Source organism: Anomaloglossus baeobatrachus, chromosome 1, assembly GCF_048569485.1.
Source record: "Anomaloglossus baeobatrachus isolate aAnoBae1 chromosome 1, aAnoBae1.hap1, whole genome shotgun sequence".
Lineage (NCBI taxonomy): Eukaryota > Metazoa > Chordata > Amphibia > Anura > Aromobatidae > Anomaloglossus > Anomaloglossus baeobatrachus.
Window position 1 is genome coordinate 654,920,546 of NC_134353.1, and position 13,475 is coordinate 654,934,020.

General features: G+C 48.9%; 2 protein-coding genes across 2 annotated transcripts in view; one reads left to right on the top strand and one right to left on the bottom strand.

Moving 5' to 3' along the window:
- The window catches only part of POLE (DNA polymerase epsilon, catalytic subunit), a 239,812-nt gene extending 236,854 nt beyond the window's left edge, over positions 1-2,958 (bottom strand). Inside the window, exon 1 of the mRNA XM_075319950.1 lies at positions 2,870-2,958. Within this exon, the coding sequence (XP_075176065.1) occupies positions 2,870-2,931 (62 nt within the window). The 5' untranslated portion in view covers positions 2,932-2,958. The remainder of the gene's footprint in view (positions 1-2,869) is intronic.
- A 261-nt stretch (positions 2,959-3,219) lies between these two features.
- Positions 3,220-13,475, top strand: part of PXMP2 (peroxisomal membrane protein 2) — a 14,286-nt gene continuing 4,030 nt past the window's right edge. Inside the window, 1 exon segment of the mRNA XM_075319951.1 lies at positions 3,220-3,465. Within this exon segment, the coding sequence (XP_075176066.1) occupies positions 3,353-3,465 (113 nt within the window). The 5' untranslated portion in view covers positions 3,220-3,352.

Here is a 13,475-nt window from a genome sequence, read left to right on the forward strand (position 1 = left end):
CAGGTGCCACCTCTCCCATAGGCCACTGTGTATCCTGATCATGGGCAGTGTGATACCAGGCAGGTGCCACCTCTCCCATAGGCCACTGTGTATCCTGATCATGGCCAGTGTGATACCAGGCAGATGCCACCTCTCCCATAGGTCACGGCCTACCCTGATCATGGGCAGTGTGATACCAGGCAGATGCCACCTCTCCCATAGGTCACGGCCTACCCTGATCATGGGCAGTGTTATACCAGGCAGATGCCACCTCTCCCATAGGTCACTGTGTATCCTGATCATGGAAATTGTGATACCAGGCAAGTGCCACCTCTCCCATAGGTCACGGCCTACCCTGATCATGGGCAGTGTGATACCAGGCAGGTGCCACCTCTCCCATAGGCCACTGTGTATCCTGATCATGGGCAGTGTGATACCAGGCAGGTGCCACCTCTCCCATAGGTCACGGCCTACCCTGATCATGGGCAGTGTGATACCAGGCAGGTGCCACCTCTCCCATAGGGCAGTTATCCTGATCATGGCCAGTGTGATACCAGGCAGGTGCCACCTCTCCCATAGGTCACGGCCTTTCCTGATCATGGGCAGTGTGAAACCAGGCAGATGCCACCTCTCCCATAGGCCACTGTGTATCCTGATCATGGGCAGTGTGATACCAGGCAGGTGCCACCTCTCCCATAGGCCACTGTGTATCCTGATCATGGGCAGTGTGATACCAGGCAGGTGCCACCTCTCCCATAGGTCACGGCCTACCCTGATCATGGGCAGTGTTATACCAGGCAGATGCCACCTCTCCCATAGGTCACTGTGTATCCTGATAATGGAAATTGTGATACCAGGCAAGTGCCACCTCTCCCATAGGTCACGGCCTACCCTGATCATGGGCAGTGTGATACCAGGCAGGTGCCACCTCTCCCATAGGCCACTGTGTATCCTGATCATGGGCAGTGTGATACCAGGCAGGTGCCACCTCTCCCATAGGTCACGGCCTACCCTGATCATGGGCAGTGTGATACCAGGCAGGTGCCACCTCTCCCATAGGCCACTGTGTATCCTGATCATGGCCAGTGTGATACCAAGCAGATACCACCTCTCCCATAGGTCATGGCCTACCCTGATCATGGGCAGTGTGATACCAGGCAGGTGCCACCTCTCCCATAGGCCACTGTGTATCCTGATCATGGGCAGTGTGATACCAGGCAGATGCCACCTCTCCCATAGGTCACGGCCTATCCTGATCATGGGCAGTGTGATACCAAGCAGATACCACCTCTCCCATAGGTCACGGCCTATCCTGATCATGGGCAGTGTGATACCAGGCAGATGCCACCTCTCCCATAGGCCACTGTGTATCCTGATCATGGGCAGTGTGATACCAGGCAGGTGCCACCTCTCCCATAGGTCACGGCCTACCCTGATCATGGGCAGTGTTATACCAGGGAGATGCCACCTCTCCCATAGGTCACTGTGTATCCTGATCATGGAAATTGTGATACCAGGCAAGTGCCACCTCTCCCATAGGTCACGGCCTACCCTGATCATGGCCAGTGTGATACCAGGCAGGTGCCACCTCTCCCATAGGCCACTGTGTATCCTGATCATGGCCAGTGTGATACCAAGCAGATACCCCCTCTCCCATAGGTCATGGCCTACCCTGATCATGGGCAGTGTGATACCAGGCAGATGCCACCTCTCCCATAGGTCACGGCCTATCCTGATCATGGGCAGTGTGATACCAGGCAGGTGCCACCTCTCCCATAGGCCACTGTGTATCCTGATCATGGGCAGTGTGATACCAGGCAGGTGCCACCTCTCCCATAGGTCACGGCCTACCCTGATCATGGGCAGTGTGATACCAGGCAGGTGCCACCTCTCCCATAGGCCACTGTGTATCCTGATCATGGCCAGTGTGATACCAAGCAGATACCACCTCTCCCATAGGTCATGGCCTACCCTGATCATGGGCAGTGTGATACCAGGCAGATGCCACCTCTCCCATAGGTCACGGCCTATCCTGATCATGGGCAGTGTGATACCAGGCAGATGCCACCTCTCCCATAGGTCACGGCCTATCCTGATCATGGGCAGTGTGATACCAAGCAGATACCACCTCTCCCATAGGTCACGGCCTATCCTGATCATGGGCAGTGTGATACCAGGCAGATGCCACCTCTCCCATAGGCCACTGTGTATCCTGATCATGGGCAGTGTGATACCAGGCAGGTGCCACCTCTCCCATAGGCCACTGTGTATCCTGATCATGGCCAGTGTGATACCAGGCAGGTGCCACCTCTCCCATAGGCCACTGTGTATCCTGATCATGGCCAGTGTGATACCAGGCAGATGCCACCTCTCCCATAGGCCACTGTGTATCCTGATCATGGGCAGTGTGATACCAGGCAGATGCCACCTCTCCCATAGGTCACGGCCTACCCTGATCATGGGCAGTGTGATACCAGGCAGGTGCCACCTCTCCCATAGGTCACGGCCTACCCTGATCATGGGCAGTGTGATACCAGGCAGGTGCCACCTCTCCCATAGGTCACGGCCTATCCTGATCATGGGCAGTGTGATACCAGGCAGATACCACCTCTCCCATAGGGCAGTTATCCTGATCATGGGCAGTGTGATACCAGGCAGATGCCACCTCTCCCATAGGTCACAGCCTACCCTGATCATGGGCAGTGTGATACCAAGCAGATACCACCTCTCCCATAGGGCAGTTATCCTGATCATGGGCAGTTTGGGCACATTCTTGGCAGGTTTCATATTGGAAAAGCTGTTTTCATCCACAGACAGTAGAGCAGCGGTTGAATGGTGTTTCCAGCCCACAGACCCGGCAGTATACAAGCCCCGTGCTCCGGATACTCACTGCGGGCCGTCCCCGTCACCCCGAGATTCGCCTCTCAGTCTCCCGCTGTTCTGCAGCACCATCCCGGCACAACACTGTATTTCCCGCGCCGAGAAACTCCCGCCAGCTGGATCTATAACTCCGCCCACTTCAGGGAGGTTACCTTAGTCGCAAACAGAACACAACCAATTACAAAAGAGCTCATTCTACCTCCAACCAATGAACGGATCGCAGCAGCCTACCAATCAGATATCACATACACAGTACGAGCGAATCAGCACGCTGTCTAGTTAGGGGCTGTCACTTATTTGTTACACTGGAATAGAGCCGAAGGCATGGAGCGGCTGAGCGCCTTCATGGTATTGCGGCTCTGTAGTGGACGCTTCGGTTTCCGTCTGATGTCGCGCTCGGTCTCTGAAGGCGGCGGCCATAGTTATATAGGCGGAGTCAGGGGCCCTGCCTCACAGTGCACACCTCCAGCAGGAGCAGGTGGTTAGTGCAGCTATGCCGCTGGCGTCCAGACCGATCCCTGAGGCTGCGTCCTTACCCACAGCCCTGCTGCGGACGTACCTGCAGCTGCTGCACACCCGCCCTGTGCTGACCAAGGCGCTGACCAGGTAATGTAGGGTGCTGGGACATTAGTGCTACCAGGGTCACATCCACCAGCACAGGCTGATTGGAGCAAAACTCTGCATAAGAAACAATGGGAAGCTTTGTGCTCCTGCGGAGGGTTGGCAGCTAAAAGGCTGCAGAAAATATACTTGTGTGGTTGTTTGTTTTTTTTTATTATTCATTTTGAATAGGTGAAAAATGCTGATGGCTTTGGGATGAAAAAAAAATTCTGCCTGTGCATGAGATGTCAGAGACTGTGCTGGGATATTAAAGTGCAGCGTTTAAAATGCATCATCTGAATAAGCCCTGATAAGTGAGAAGATACTGTAGGAACCCGACCTGCCCCATACAGTCCATCAGAATCTGTCTGCTCTGCAGTGAATATATATATATATATATATATATATATATATATATATATATATATATATATATATATATATATATATATATTTCAGAAACCCCCGCATAACGGAGAAAGAACTACAACATAAACTACATGCATCTTTTACTCATTGAATTCCGCTTTTCATCCAGTCCCATTGCCAAGATGTTAACAACATCTGAACTGACCGAGGGAAGGATGGAGTGAGGGGTCACAGAAATCTGGGCCCAACATGCACCTCTGGAATAATACCAAGAGTAAGAGTGGTAATAGGTAGTGACTCAAAGAGCAATTATAAACCTATAAAGAGTGAGTCAGAGATCCACCAAGATTGAATGCAAAAGTATAATTTATTAAATACATATTAATTTAAACAACAAAAAAAGGGTGCTCAAAGAGGAATCCAAGATAAGGGGGACATCATAACACAGGACACATGTATATCAACAGGGTGGGTATAAAGTGCACATGCAAATAGCAGCAACAACGTATAGCAGCAGGATATATAATATATGTAATGGAAAGAAGTATTGCCAACCCACCGCTGAGGTAAAGTGCAAAAAGAAGAGAGAATTCAACCGAAGAGCAAAAAATTGCATCATAAGGTTGAAAGCTTACCCATAATTCCGTGTGTCCAGCGATATGAGTCCCACCAAGACCCCTACGCGCGTTTCGTGTGGGCTTCTTCCGGGGGTCATATCGCTGGACGGTTCGTAAAGCACTCACTGATACAAAGCACCGAAAATCCCCAAAGGCGATAAGTAGGTCAACCAGAAAAACTTTCAAATATGAATTGTATCAGAAAAGCAACTTTATTGGAAAAAAACTATGAATAATAAAATCAGAGGATGAGAAAACACACGATAAGAGGAGATATGGGAGGTGAATCACCTCAAATTCGGCGCAAAAAAGGGTGGGGAAAGAGGTTGTGTCTTAGGCTGTTTTCACACATCCGTTTTTTGGTGATTGGCACAATACGGTGCTTTGCAGAAAAAACGCAACCGTTTTGTGTTTTGTTTGTTTTTTTTTGGGGGGGGGGGCGCGTTTGGCGCCGGTTACATTTTTTTTCTGCATAGACTTGCATTAGCGCTGTAATGTGCTGCATGGCCTTGCGTTGCGTCCGGATTTTGCCGGATGCGGCATATTTAGCCAATGCGGCGGCCGGATGGAACGTTGCCTGGCACGTTGTGGTGTTTTTTTTTTTTTGTTTTTTTTTGTGCGGCGATCCGGATGCGGCGTGATTTACAATGCAAGCCTATAGACGCCGGATGCAGTTTTTTTTTGCACTGCGCATGCTCAGTATCAAGCCGCATCCGTCAAACGGACGGGCCGCATGGAAAAACTTATGCAACGCAACGGATCCGTTTTTTTCGCCGCATCCGTTGCGTAGGTTTTTGGGCCGCACTGCAAAAAACCGGATGTGTGAAAGCAGCCTTACCAGAGGGGGTGGTGGAGTGGGGTCACAGGAGGCAGGGCTGGTGTGTGTCCTAAAAACTGTCGGCTGTCCTGGGGCTCGAGCTGGGGCAGCTGTACTGGGGCTGCTTGCGGTGAGGGCTTCAAAGAAATGGCGCCCGGAGTCAGCGCAGACTGAGCTCTTGGCTCAATTGCAAGGCGAGATCTCATCTGCGTAAACACCACCTCCAGGCGTCATTTTCCTTAAGTTCGCTGCTGGGAAATCAATGGGCTGGAAGCAGTGCGTCTGCAGATGAGATCTTGAGTAGAGCGCTCTATCTGCCCAAATGCCAACCCCAGGTGCCATTATTTGAAGTTCTCACCAGCTGCCCCGCAGAGCCAGCGCAGACCCCTCAGAGCCGCCGCAGCACTGGCCGCCGCAGACCCCGTACAGCTACCACAGCATTCGCCCAGCCTCCTGAGACCCCTCTCCACCACCCCAAGTAAGGCTCAGTTCACATTTCCGCTAAAATGTATCAGTCACAATCCGCTGCTCTTGTAAACAACGGAATCCGTTTAGCGGATTCCGTTGCTCCCATAGACTTGTATGAGCAGCGGATTGTGACTGATGATGCTGCGTTGCACCCTCCGCCCGACTGATCAGTCGTGGAACGACTGACCGCCGAGCGGGAGGAACGCAGCATGTAACGTTTTTTGAGCAGCGCGATCCGTCTGATTTCGCTGCGCATGCTCTCTGGCTCCCTGCACACGTCACCAGCTTTGGTTGGTTTACCCTGGTTACGGTGTAAGGAGCCAGCGCTAAGCGGTGTAGGCCCATAACCAAGGTAAAGATCGGGTAACCAAGGTAAACATCGGGTGCTTTGTTACCCGATATTTAGTCTGGTTACGTGTGCAGGGAGGCCGACACTTCCCCGCTCGGCCCCGCCCCCTTCCGCACGTGTGTATATATACACACACACACACACACACACACACACACACACACACACACACACCTGTCCCCAGCCATGCAGACCGCAGCACTGCCGCTGACATCCTCAGAGCCTGGCCCCGCCCCCCGCTCGGCTCCGCCCCTCCCGCATTCAGCATGTGTATACACACTCACACTCTCACACACACTCACCTGTCCTGCAGTCCCTGCGGCACTGACGTCCTCAGTGCCCCCCCCCCCCCCCGAACTCTGCCCCCCGCACACAACGGAATCCGACAAAGAATTCTGTTCTTTGTCATCCGTTGAACAGCGCATCAGTCACATGCGTCAAGCGACGCATGTGACTGATGCAAAACAACGGAAATGTGAACTTAGCCTAAGCCTAATTCAGATTATAAAACGCACCCCTCACTTTCCTCCCAATTTTTGGGAGGAAAAGTGCATATTATAATCCAAAAAATAGTTTGTGTGTGTATATGTAATATATTTATTATAGCCGATAACACTGACTGTTACCACCGTTCAAACACTTGGTCACACTGGGCCGAGCACCAAACGTACCCAAGCACAGCAATGCTCGCTTGAGTGGTTTGCAGACCTAAAGCGCTCTAACGATGATTATTCATTTGGTGTTGTAAAGTCTGTGTTCAGTACAAACGCCAAACTTTACTATTCAGGTTCTCTCATCTCTATACAAGTGAGTATAAGTCCCTGGGTAAACTATTAAGGTGCTATGTGCAAATGAGCCTAATGGTTTGTAGACAATGTACTCCAACAAACCATACCATCTAAACCAGGAGTACATGGAATAACTGTATACTGACTGACTGTGTGTGTGTGTGTGTGTGTGTGTGTGTATATAGATCTATATATCTCTTTTTTTTACATTGAGGTGAAACCGCACAAATAATTAAAGTACACCAATCAATGTATATTAGCATTATTGTGATGCCTGAGCACAATGTATGAGCATGAATAGTGGGATACACAATATATTAGGACCCTCTGAAGAAGAAACGTGTGTCAGGGGTCTCTTCTCAGGTGGTCGTCACGATCTATGTAACAAATGTGCTTCTACAGCTTACTATATATGTTTACGGTACATATTGTGCTTGTGCATCTGTAATTGGTGATGGGTGAACCCGAACTGTGTAAAGTTAGAGGTCCGTACCGAACACAGTTAGTGTATAGTGTACACTGTCTTGAACACGAGAGTAAAGCTCATGCTACAGTTCGGGTCCGGGGGCTGTAAAAAAAAAAAAAAAAAAAAAAAAATTATACTTACCGCTCCCACGACGCATCCTGCAGACCCCATCAGCTGCTGTATCCCGGTCACTTCTGCATCCAGGTCCGATCATACTTCCAGTGGTATTCACTTTATTGCTCGTCGCTCTGCAGTTTTCGGCTGTGTTCGTGGGGACGTCAGGGTTCACCCAAGTCCATGAGCCATGGACTAAATTGAACTTTGACTGTTACTGTGCGAGTCTCACATCGGTCTAACCCGATACGGCGCACACGCTCCTTACAGGAGCAGGTCGGCTGCTCCTATTTCCATGCAGCTGAGGCGCTTCTGTCAGTGTGTGCCGTGTTGGGTGATACTGCTGCGAGACTCGCAGGAGTCATACTCAAGCCTCAGCTGTGCACTCGGGTGAAGCGCTATATAAATGAATAAATTATTATATTAAGTCTCAGACCGCTCTCAGCTGAGTCTGTCTGAACATACGTGTGTTTGTCTTCTCGCACAGATGTAGCAGAGCTGAAGATGCTCGCCCGCCTTTGAACTACATTGGAGGGTTTGTTGGGTTATAGAGATGGATTCCTAAATGTCTTCTCTTTTTATTTCTAATAAAATATATATATTTTTTTTCTTTGTCTGTTATTTTAACTGTAAAATAAAACAATCACAGATGCTGTCAGAGTGGGCATCTGTGATTGGATGCTAGAGTAACCTGAAACCAGCCCATACATGCTAGCCTCTAGAATATAAGGGCAGATTCCAGGTTATTCAAACAGCCAATCACAGATGCCCATTCTGCATGACTGTGTCGGAGATTGGCTGTTGGGTCCCTCACATATATAGTAGTGTAAAAATAAATTAAAAAAAAAAAATTACGTAGCGCTCCGTGGTATTTTTGATTCTCAGCGCAGATAAAGCAGATGACATGGGGCTCTCACCCTCATCTGCCTGACTTTACCTTGGCTGGCAATCAAAATACAGGGAAACCCATTAATTTTTTTTTTTTTTTTTTAAATCAATGAATGAGTAATGAAGGGGTTAATGACATCAAATCCATTGTCGACGTAGTCCACAGGGAGAGCAATGTCCGCTCTGCTTCATCACTCTGTACAGACAAACGTCTATACAGAGTGAGAAGGTGGCTGATGGTAACGATCAAATGATTGGACCCGGAAGCAGAAGCGGCCAAGAGACAGCGGATGAGCGGGTCTGCAGGACGCGTCGTAGGAGCGGTAAGTATAGTGACATTGTTTATTATTAAGTATAGTCTTTATTTTACAGACTCGCTCCATCCCATAATTGTAAAGCCAAAGTTTGCGGTTCGTGTTCTCAGAACCCAAACTAACTTTTCAAAAAGTTCTGGCGAGTCTCCCGATAATGAACATCGGTGGGTTCGTCCATCATCATATGTAATCCATTAGGCTGTGTGCGCACGTTGCGTTTTTTTTATGCATTTCTGCAGCGTTTTAATGCCAACATGCATGCGTTTTGCTTTCAAAGCAAAGTCTATGGGGAATCGGCATATTTTGTGCGCACTATGCGTTCTAATCTGCGTTTTTTGTGATAACATTTTGTCAAAATCTCTGCGTTTGAAAAAGCAGCATGTCAATTCTTTTGTGCATTTTGGCAGCGTTTTGCTAACATTGAAGTCAATGAGAATTATCAAAACGCATCCTAAATGCAAATCATTGCGTTTCACTTGCATTTTTTTTAATGCGATCTGCATGTATATTTGTCACGAACATCTCATCCGTTTTTGGCTGGTAGTGAGCTTATCGTCTTCCCTGATTACATCACATCCTCAACTAACGTAGAGTTCCATTTTGCAAAGACCTTTTCCAAGAGATTCTACCTATTCAACAGAATGTAATGAATGTTTGGTAGCATGAAATGACAATGAAATTTTTTATTTTTTTTTGTTTTTCATTTCTGGAAGCTTTATTCTATCATGACAATGTATTGGAAACGCAACTACCAAAAAGCAAGAAAAACGCATGTGAAAAGCAATCAAAACGCAATGAAAACTTACTCAAAACGCATGCGTTTTTCAAGCGGTTTTATGATCAAAACCAAATTTGACATTGTCAAATTCTGCTAGAGGATGCGTTTATTTCTGCAAGGTACAGAACGCAATGTGCGCACATGCTCTTAGGCTCATTTGCATATAGCACCTTAAAATATTACACAGTGATTAACACTCACATTTGGTTAAACCTGTTAGGCAACACGCCTGTTGTGTAACCCCTGGATCTCAGAGCCTTACATGCCTCTTCATGTTGCTATCACCTAATGCACAAGCACTGCAGTGTATCCTGAGGAGCTGCTCCGGTGTTATTCCTGCTTGTAGTCCTGTATATTCACTTGCACACAGCACTATTATAGCATTATTGGCTTCATTCCAATGAGGCATTGATCCCAATTTGAGTGTACAGATTAGGCCTAAGCCACACAGTGAGAAACTGTGCATGTGGAGTGCGATAAAACATCGCATTCCACTCAGACCAATTCTAGCCTGTGTGTCAGCACACATGAGCGATTTATTTCCTCATCCCTAATCGGACCGAGAAAACAATTGCAGCATGCAGCAATTGTAATGCGAGACTTTTTCTCTCGCACCCATTCAAGTGTATGGGGCGAGAGAAAAATCGCACTGCACTCGCGATACACTGGTGTACCGTGCGTGCAGGGAGAGAATGGCAATAGCCAGCTACAGAGGAGAGAGGAAGAGAAATCCCTCCCTCCCCTCCGCAGCACCGGCCTACCCCTCCTTAGCGCCAGCCCGCTCCTCGCTGCTGAGGTCCGCTCGCACAGTCGGACCTCAGTCGCATGTATACTAGCATGACACTCGGTTCTGCTGTACTGCCAGCGTGAGTGTCATGCTAGGGGATCGCAGTAATCCTCTTGTGGCCCCAGCCTTAGGGTTCCTTCACACTTTAGCGATGCAGCAGCGATCCGACCAGCGATCTGACCTGGTCAGGATCGCTGCTGCATCGCTACATGGTCGCTGGTGAGCTGTCAAACAGGCAGATCTCACCAGTGACCAGCCCCCAGCCAGCAGCGACGTGCAAGCGACGCTGCGCTTGCACGGAGCCGGCGTCTGGAAGCTGTGGACACTGGTAACTAAGGTAAACATTGGGTATGGTTACCCGATGTTTACCTTAGTTACCAGCGCACACCGCTTAACTTAGCGTGTGCAGGGAGCAGGAGCCGGCACTGGCAGCGTGAGAGCTGCGGAGGCTGGTAACGAAGGTAAATATCGGGTAACCACCTTGGTTACCCGATGTTTACCTTAGTTACAGCTTACCGCAGGCTGTCAGACGCCGGCTCCTGCTCCCTGCACATTCAGGATTGTTGCTCTCTCGCTGTCACACACAGCGATGTGTGCTTATCAGCGGGAGAGCAACAATAAAAAAACGAACCAGCGCTGTGTGTAACGAGCAGCGATCTCACAGCAGGGGCCAGATCGCTGCTCAGTGTCACACACAGCGAGATCACTAATGAGGTCACAAAAAACGTGACTCAGCAGCGATCTCTGTAGCGATCTCGCTGTGTGTGAAGTACCCCATAGGGATGATATTGCATACTGCCATATTTGCATTGATATTGATATTGACATTGATGTTACCAACATATTTGCTATTACATCTGAGACTTAATGCAATGTTGTCTACTTGTTTCGTCTCACTGGTACTAGCCTGCTCTTGTAATAGGGGCTACAGGTGTAACAAGTCAGTTTGGGACACTTGTCCAGTCAGTTGTGGGTGCTGATATTGGGAAATGGAAGAGTAAGGGACTGATCACATAACGTTACAGAGCAGGTCGTAGAGTTTGGAGGTGTGTAGTGCTTGAGTTGCCATCGCTAAGTCAAACTTCACTGGTAATAAACACAAGCTGTGCCCATGGAGGGAGTCATAGCTGAAAAGTTACATACAAGCCTTACATCACCAAGCACAATGCCAAGATTCAGACAGAGTAGTGTAAAGCACACCATCACTGGACTCTGGAGCAGAGGAAACCTCCTATGGAGTAATGAAGGCATCCGATGGAAGAATCGGAGTCTGGTGAATGGCAGGGAATGTTGCCTTACTGCATTGTGTTTGGTGGGAGAGGGATAATGCTATGAGGGTTTGTCTAGGGCTCTTCATGCCAATGAAAGGACACTTAATGCGTTACTGTTTTAATTATTATTTCATAAATCAATAGGGCACATGAAGATAAGCAACTTTGTAATATATCTTATCAGACAAATCTGCTTCTTTCTCTGCCAGAATTGATCAGTCATTATTCTGGGATAAAATCTGTATTAGGCCTGCAACACACATCCGTGCCTCCGGTACGTGTTTGGTATGTTTTTGCACGTACCGGAGACACTGAGATACGTTGCCCTATGGTAGATGGCACACACGTAAAATCACACGGAACGTGTGTCTGTGTGGTTAGTATGTGTGCATTTTCCCACACGGCCGACATGTCCGTTTTTTGGCGGTCAGCACGCAGGCACAGACCCGCTAAAGTCAATGGGTCCGTGCCTGCACGGACGGCACACGTAGCATGTCCGTGTTCAGCACGTACTGTCCGTGTGCGTCTTTAAATGAACGATGTCTGGCTTTTTTTTTTTTTTTTTTTTCTCTGTTGCTATTCAGTCATCATCCCTTTTGGGCTCAGTCTGTATCTTCCCCTGTCGCATACTCGCCAATCCCCGATCATCAGCGCGGCGAAGAACAGCTGTTCCAAAGATACGCGGCTTCAATTAATTTGAAAATGCCAACTGCTCATTAATCAATGTTGTATTCCCTGCTTCCCCCGCCCACAGGCACCTATGTTTGGTTGCAGTTAGACACGCTGAGTGACGGCTGTCTCTCTGGAACCAATCACAGCCACCTGTGGGCGGGTCTATACTGTGCAGTAAAATAAATAATTAATTAAAAAAAAAAAAAAAAAAAAAAACGACATGCGCTCCCCCACCCAATTTTGATACCAGCCAGGGTAAAGCCATACGGCTGAAGGCTGGTATTCTCAGGATGGGAAGCTCCACGTTATGGGGAGCCCCGCAGCCTAAAAATATCAGCCAGCAGCCGCCCAGAATTGCCTCATCCATTAGATGCGATAGTTCTGGAACTCTACCCGGCTCTTCCCGATTTTGCCCTGGTGCGTTGGCAATCAGGGTAATAAGGAGTTAATGGCAGCAACCCATAGCTGCCACTAAGTGCTAGATTAATCATTGCAGGCGTCTATGAGACACCCTCAATGATTAACCTGTAATTTAAAGTTAATAAACGCACACAACGAAAAATCCTTTTATTTCCAATAAAAAAAACAATAACAAATACCCTCGTTCACCAATTTATTAAGCCCCAAAAACTCATCCATGTCCGGCGTAATCCACGGAGGTCCCGCGTTGCTTCCAGCTCTGCTACATGAAGGTGACAGGAGCTGCAGAAGAACACCGCCGCTCCTGACAGCTCCACGCAGCAACTGAGGTGAGCCGCGCGATCAGCTGTGCTGTCACTGAGGTTACTCGCAGCCACCGCTGGATCCTCAACCTGTGACAGCAAGTCGCCTGAGTGACAGCGATGAAGTCACAGGTGAGTTGAGGTCTTGGAGGGGGGGGGGCTCCAGCTGGTCGCGGGTAGCCTGAGTGACGGCAGCGCTGATCGCGCTGCTCACTTCAGTCACTCAGTGGATTAGCGGTCACCGGTGAATCCTTCACGGGTGACCGCTAATCAGTACGCGACACCCAGACAGAGCCGCGATATGACAATGAAGTCGGGTGAAGTTCACCCGAGTTCATTCTCATCGCGCAACTCTGTCTGCAGTCAGCTGACATGTATCAACGACATTGTGCATCACACACGGAACATTACACGTACGCATACACAGCCATTCCACACGCGCACACACGGCAAGCATACGCCATCACATGGATGTCATACGTACCGGAGAAACGCCCATAAAAAACGGAACACGGACCCGAAAAACGGAACGTGTCACACTTATGTCTTTTATGCGGAAGTGTGTTTTAGGCCTTAAATGAAGACTTTCCCATTAC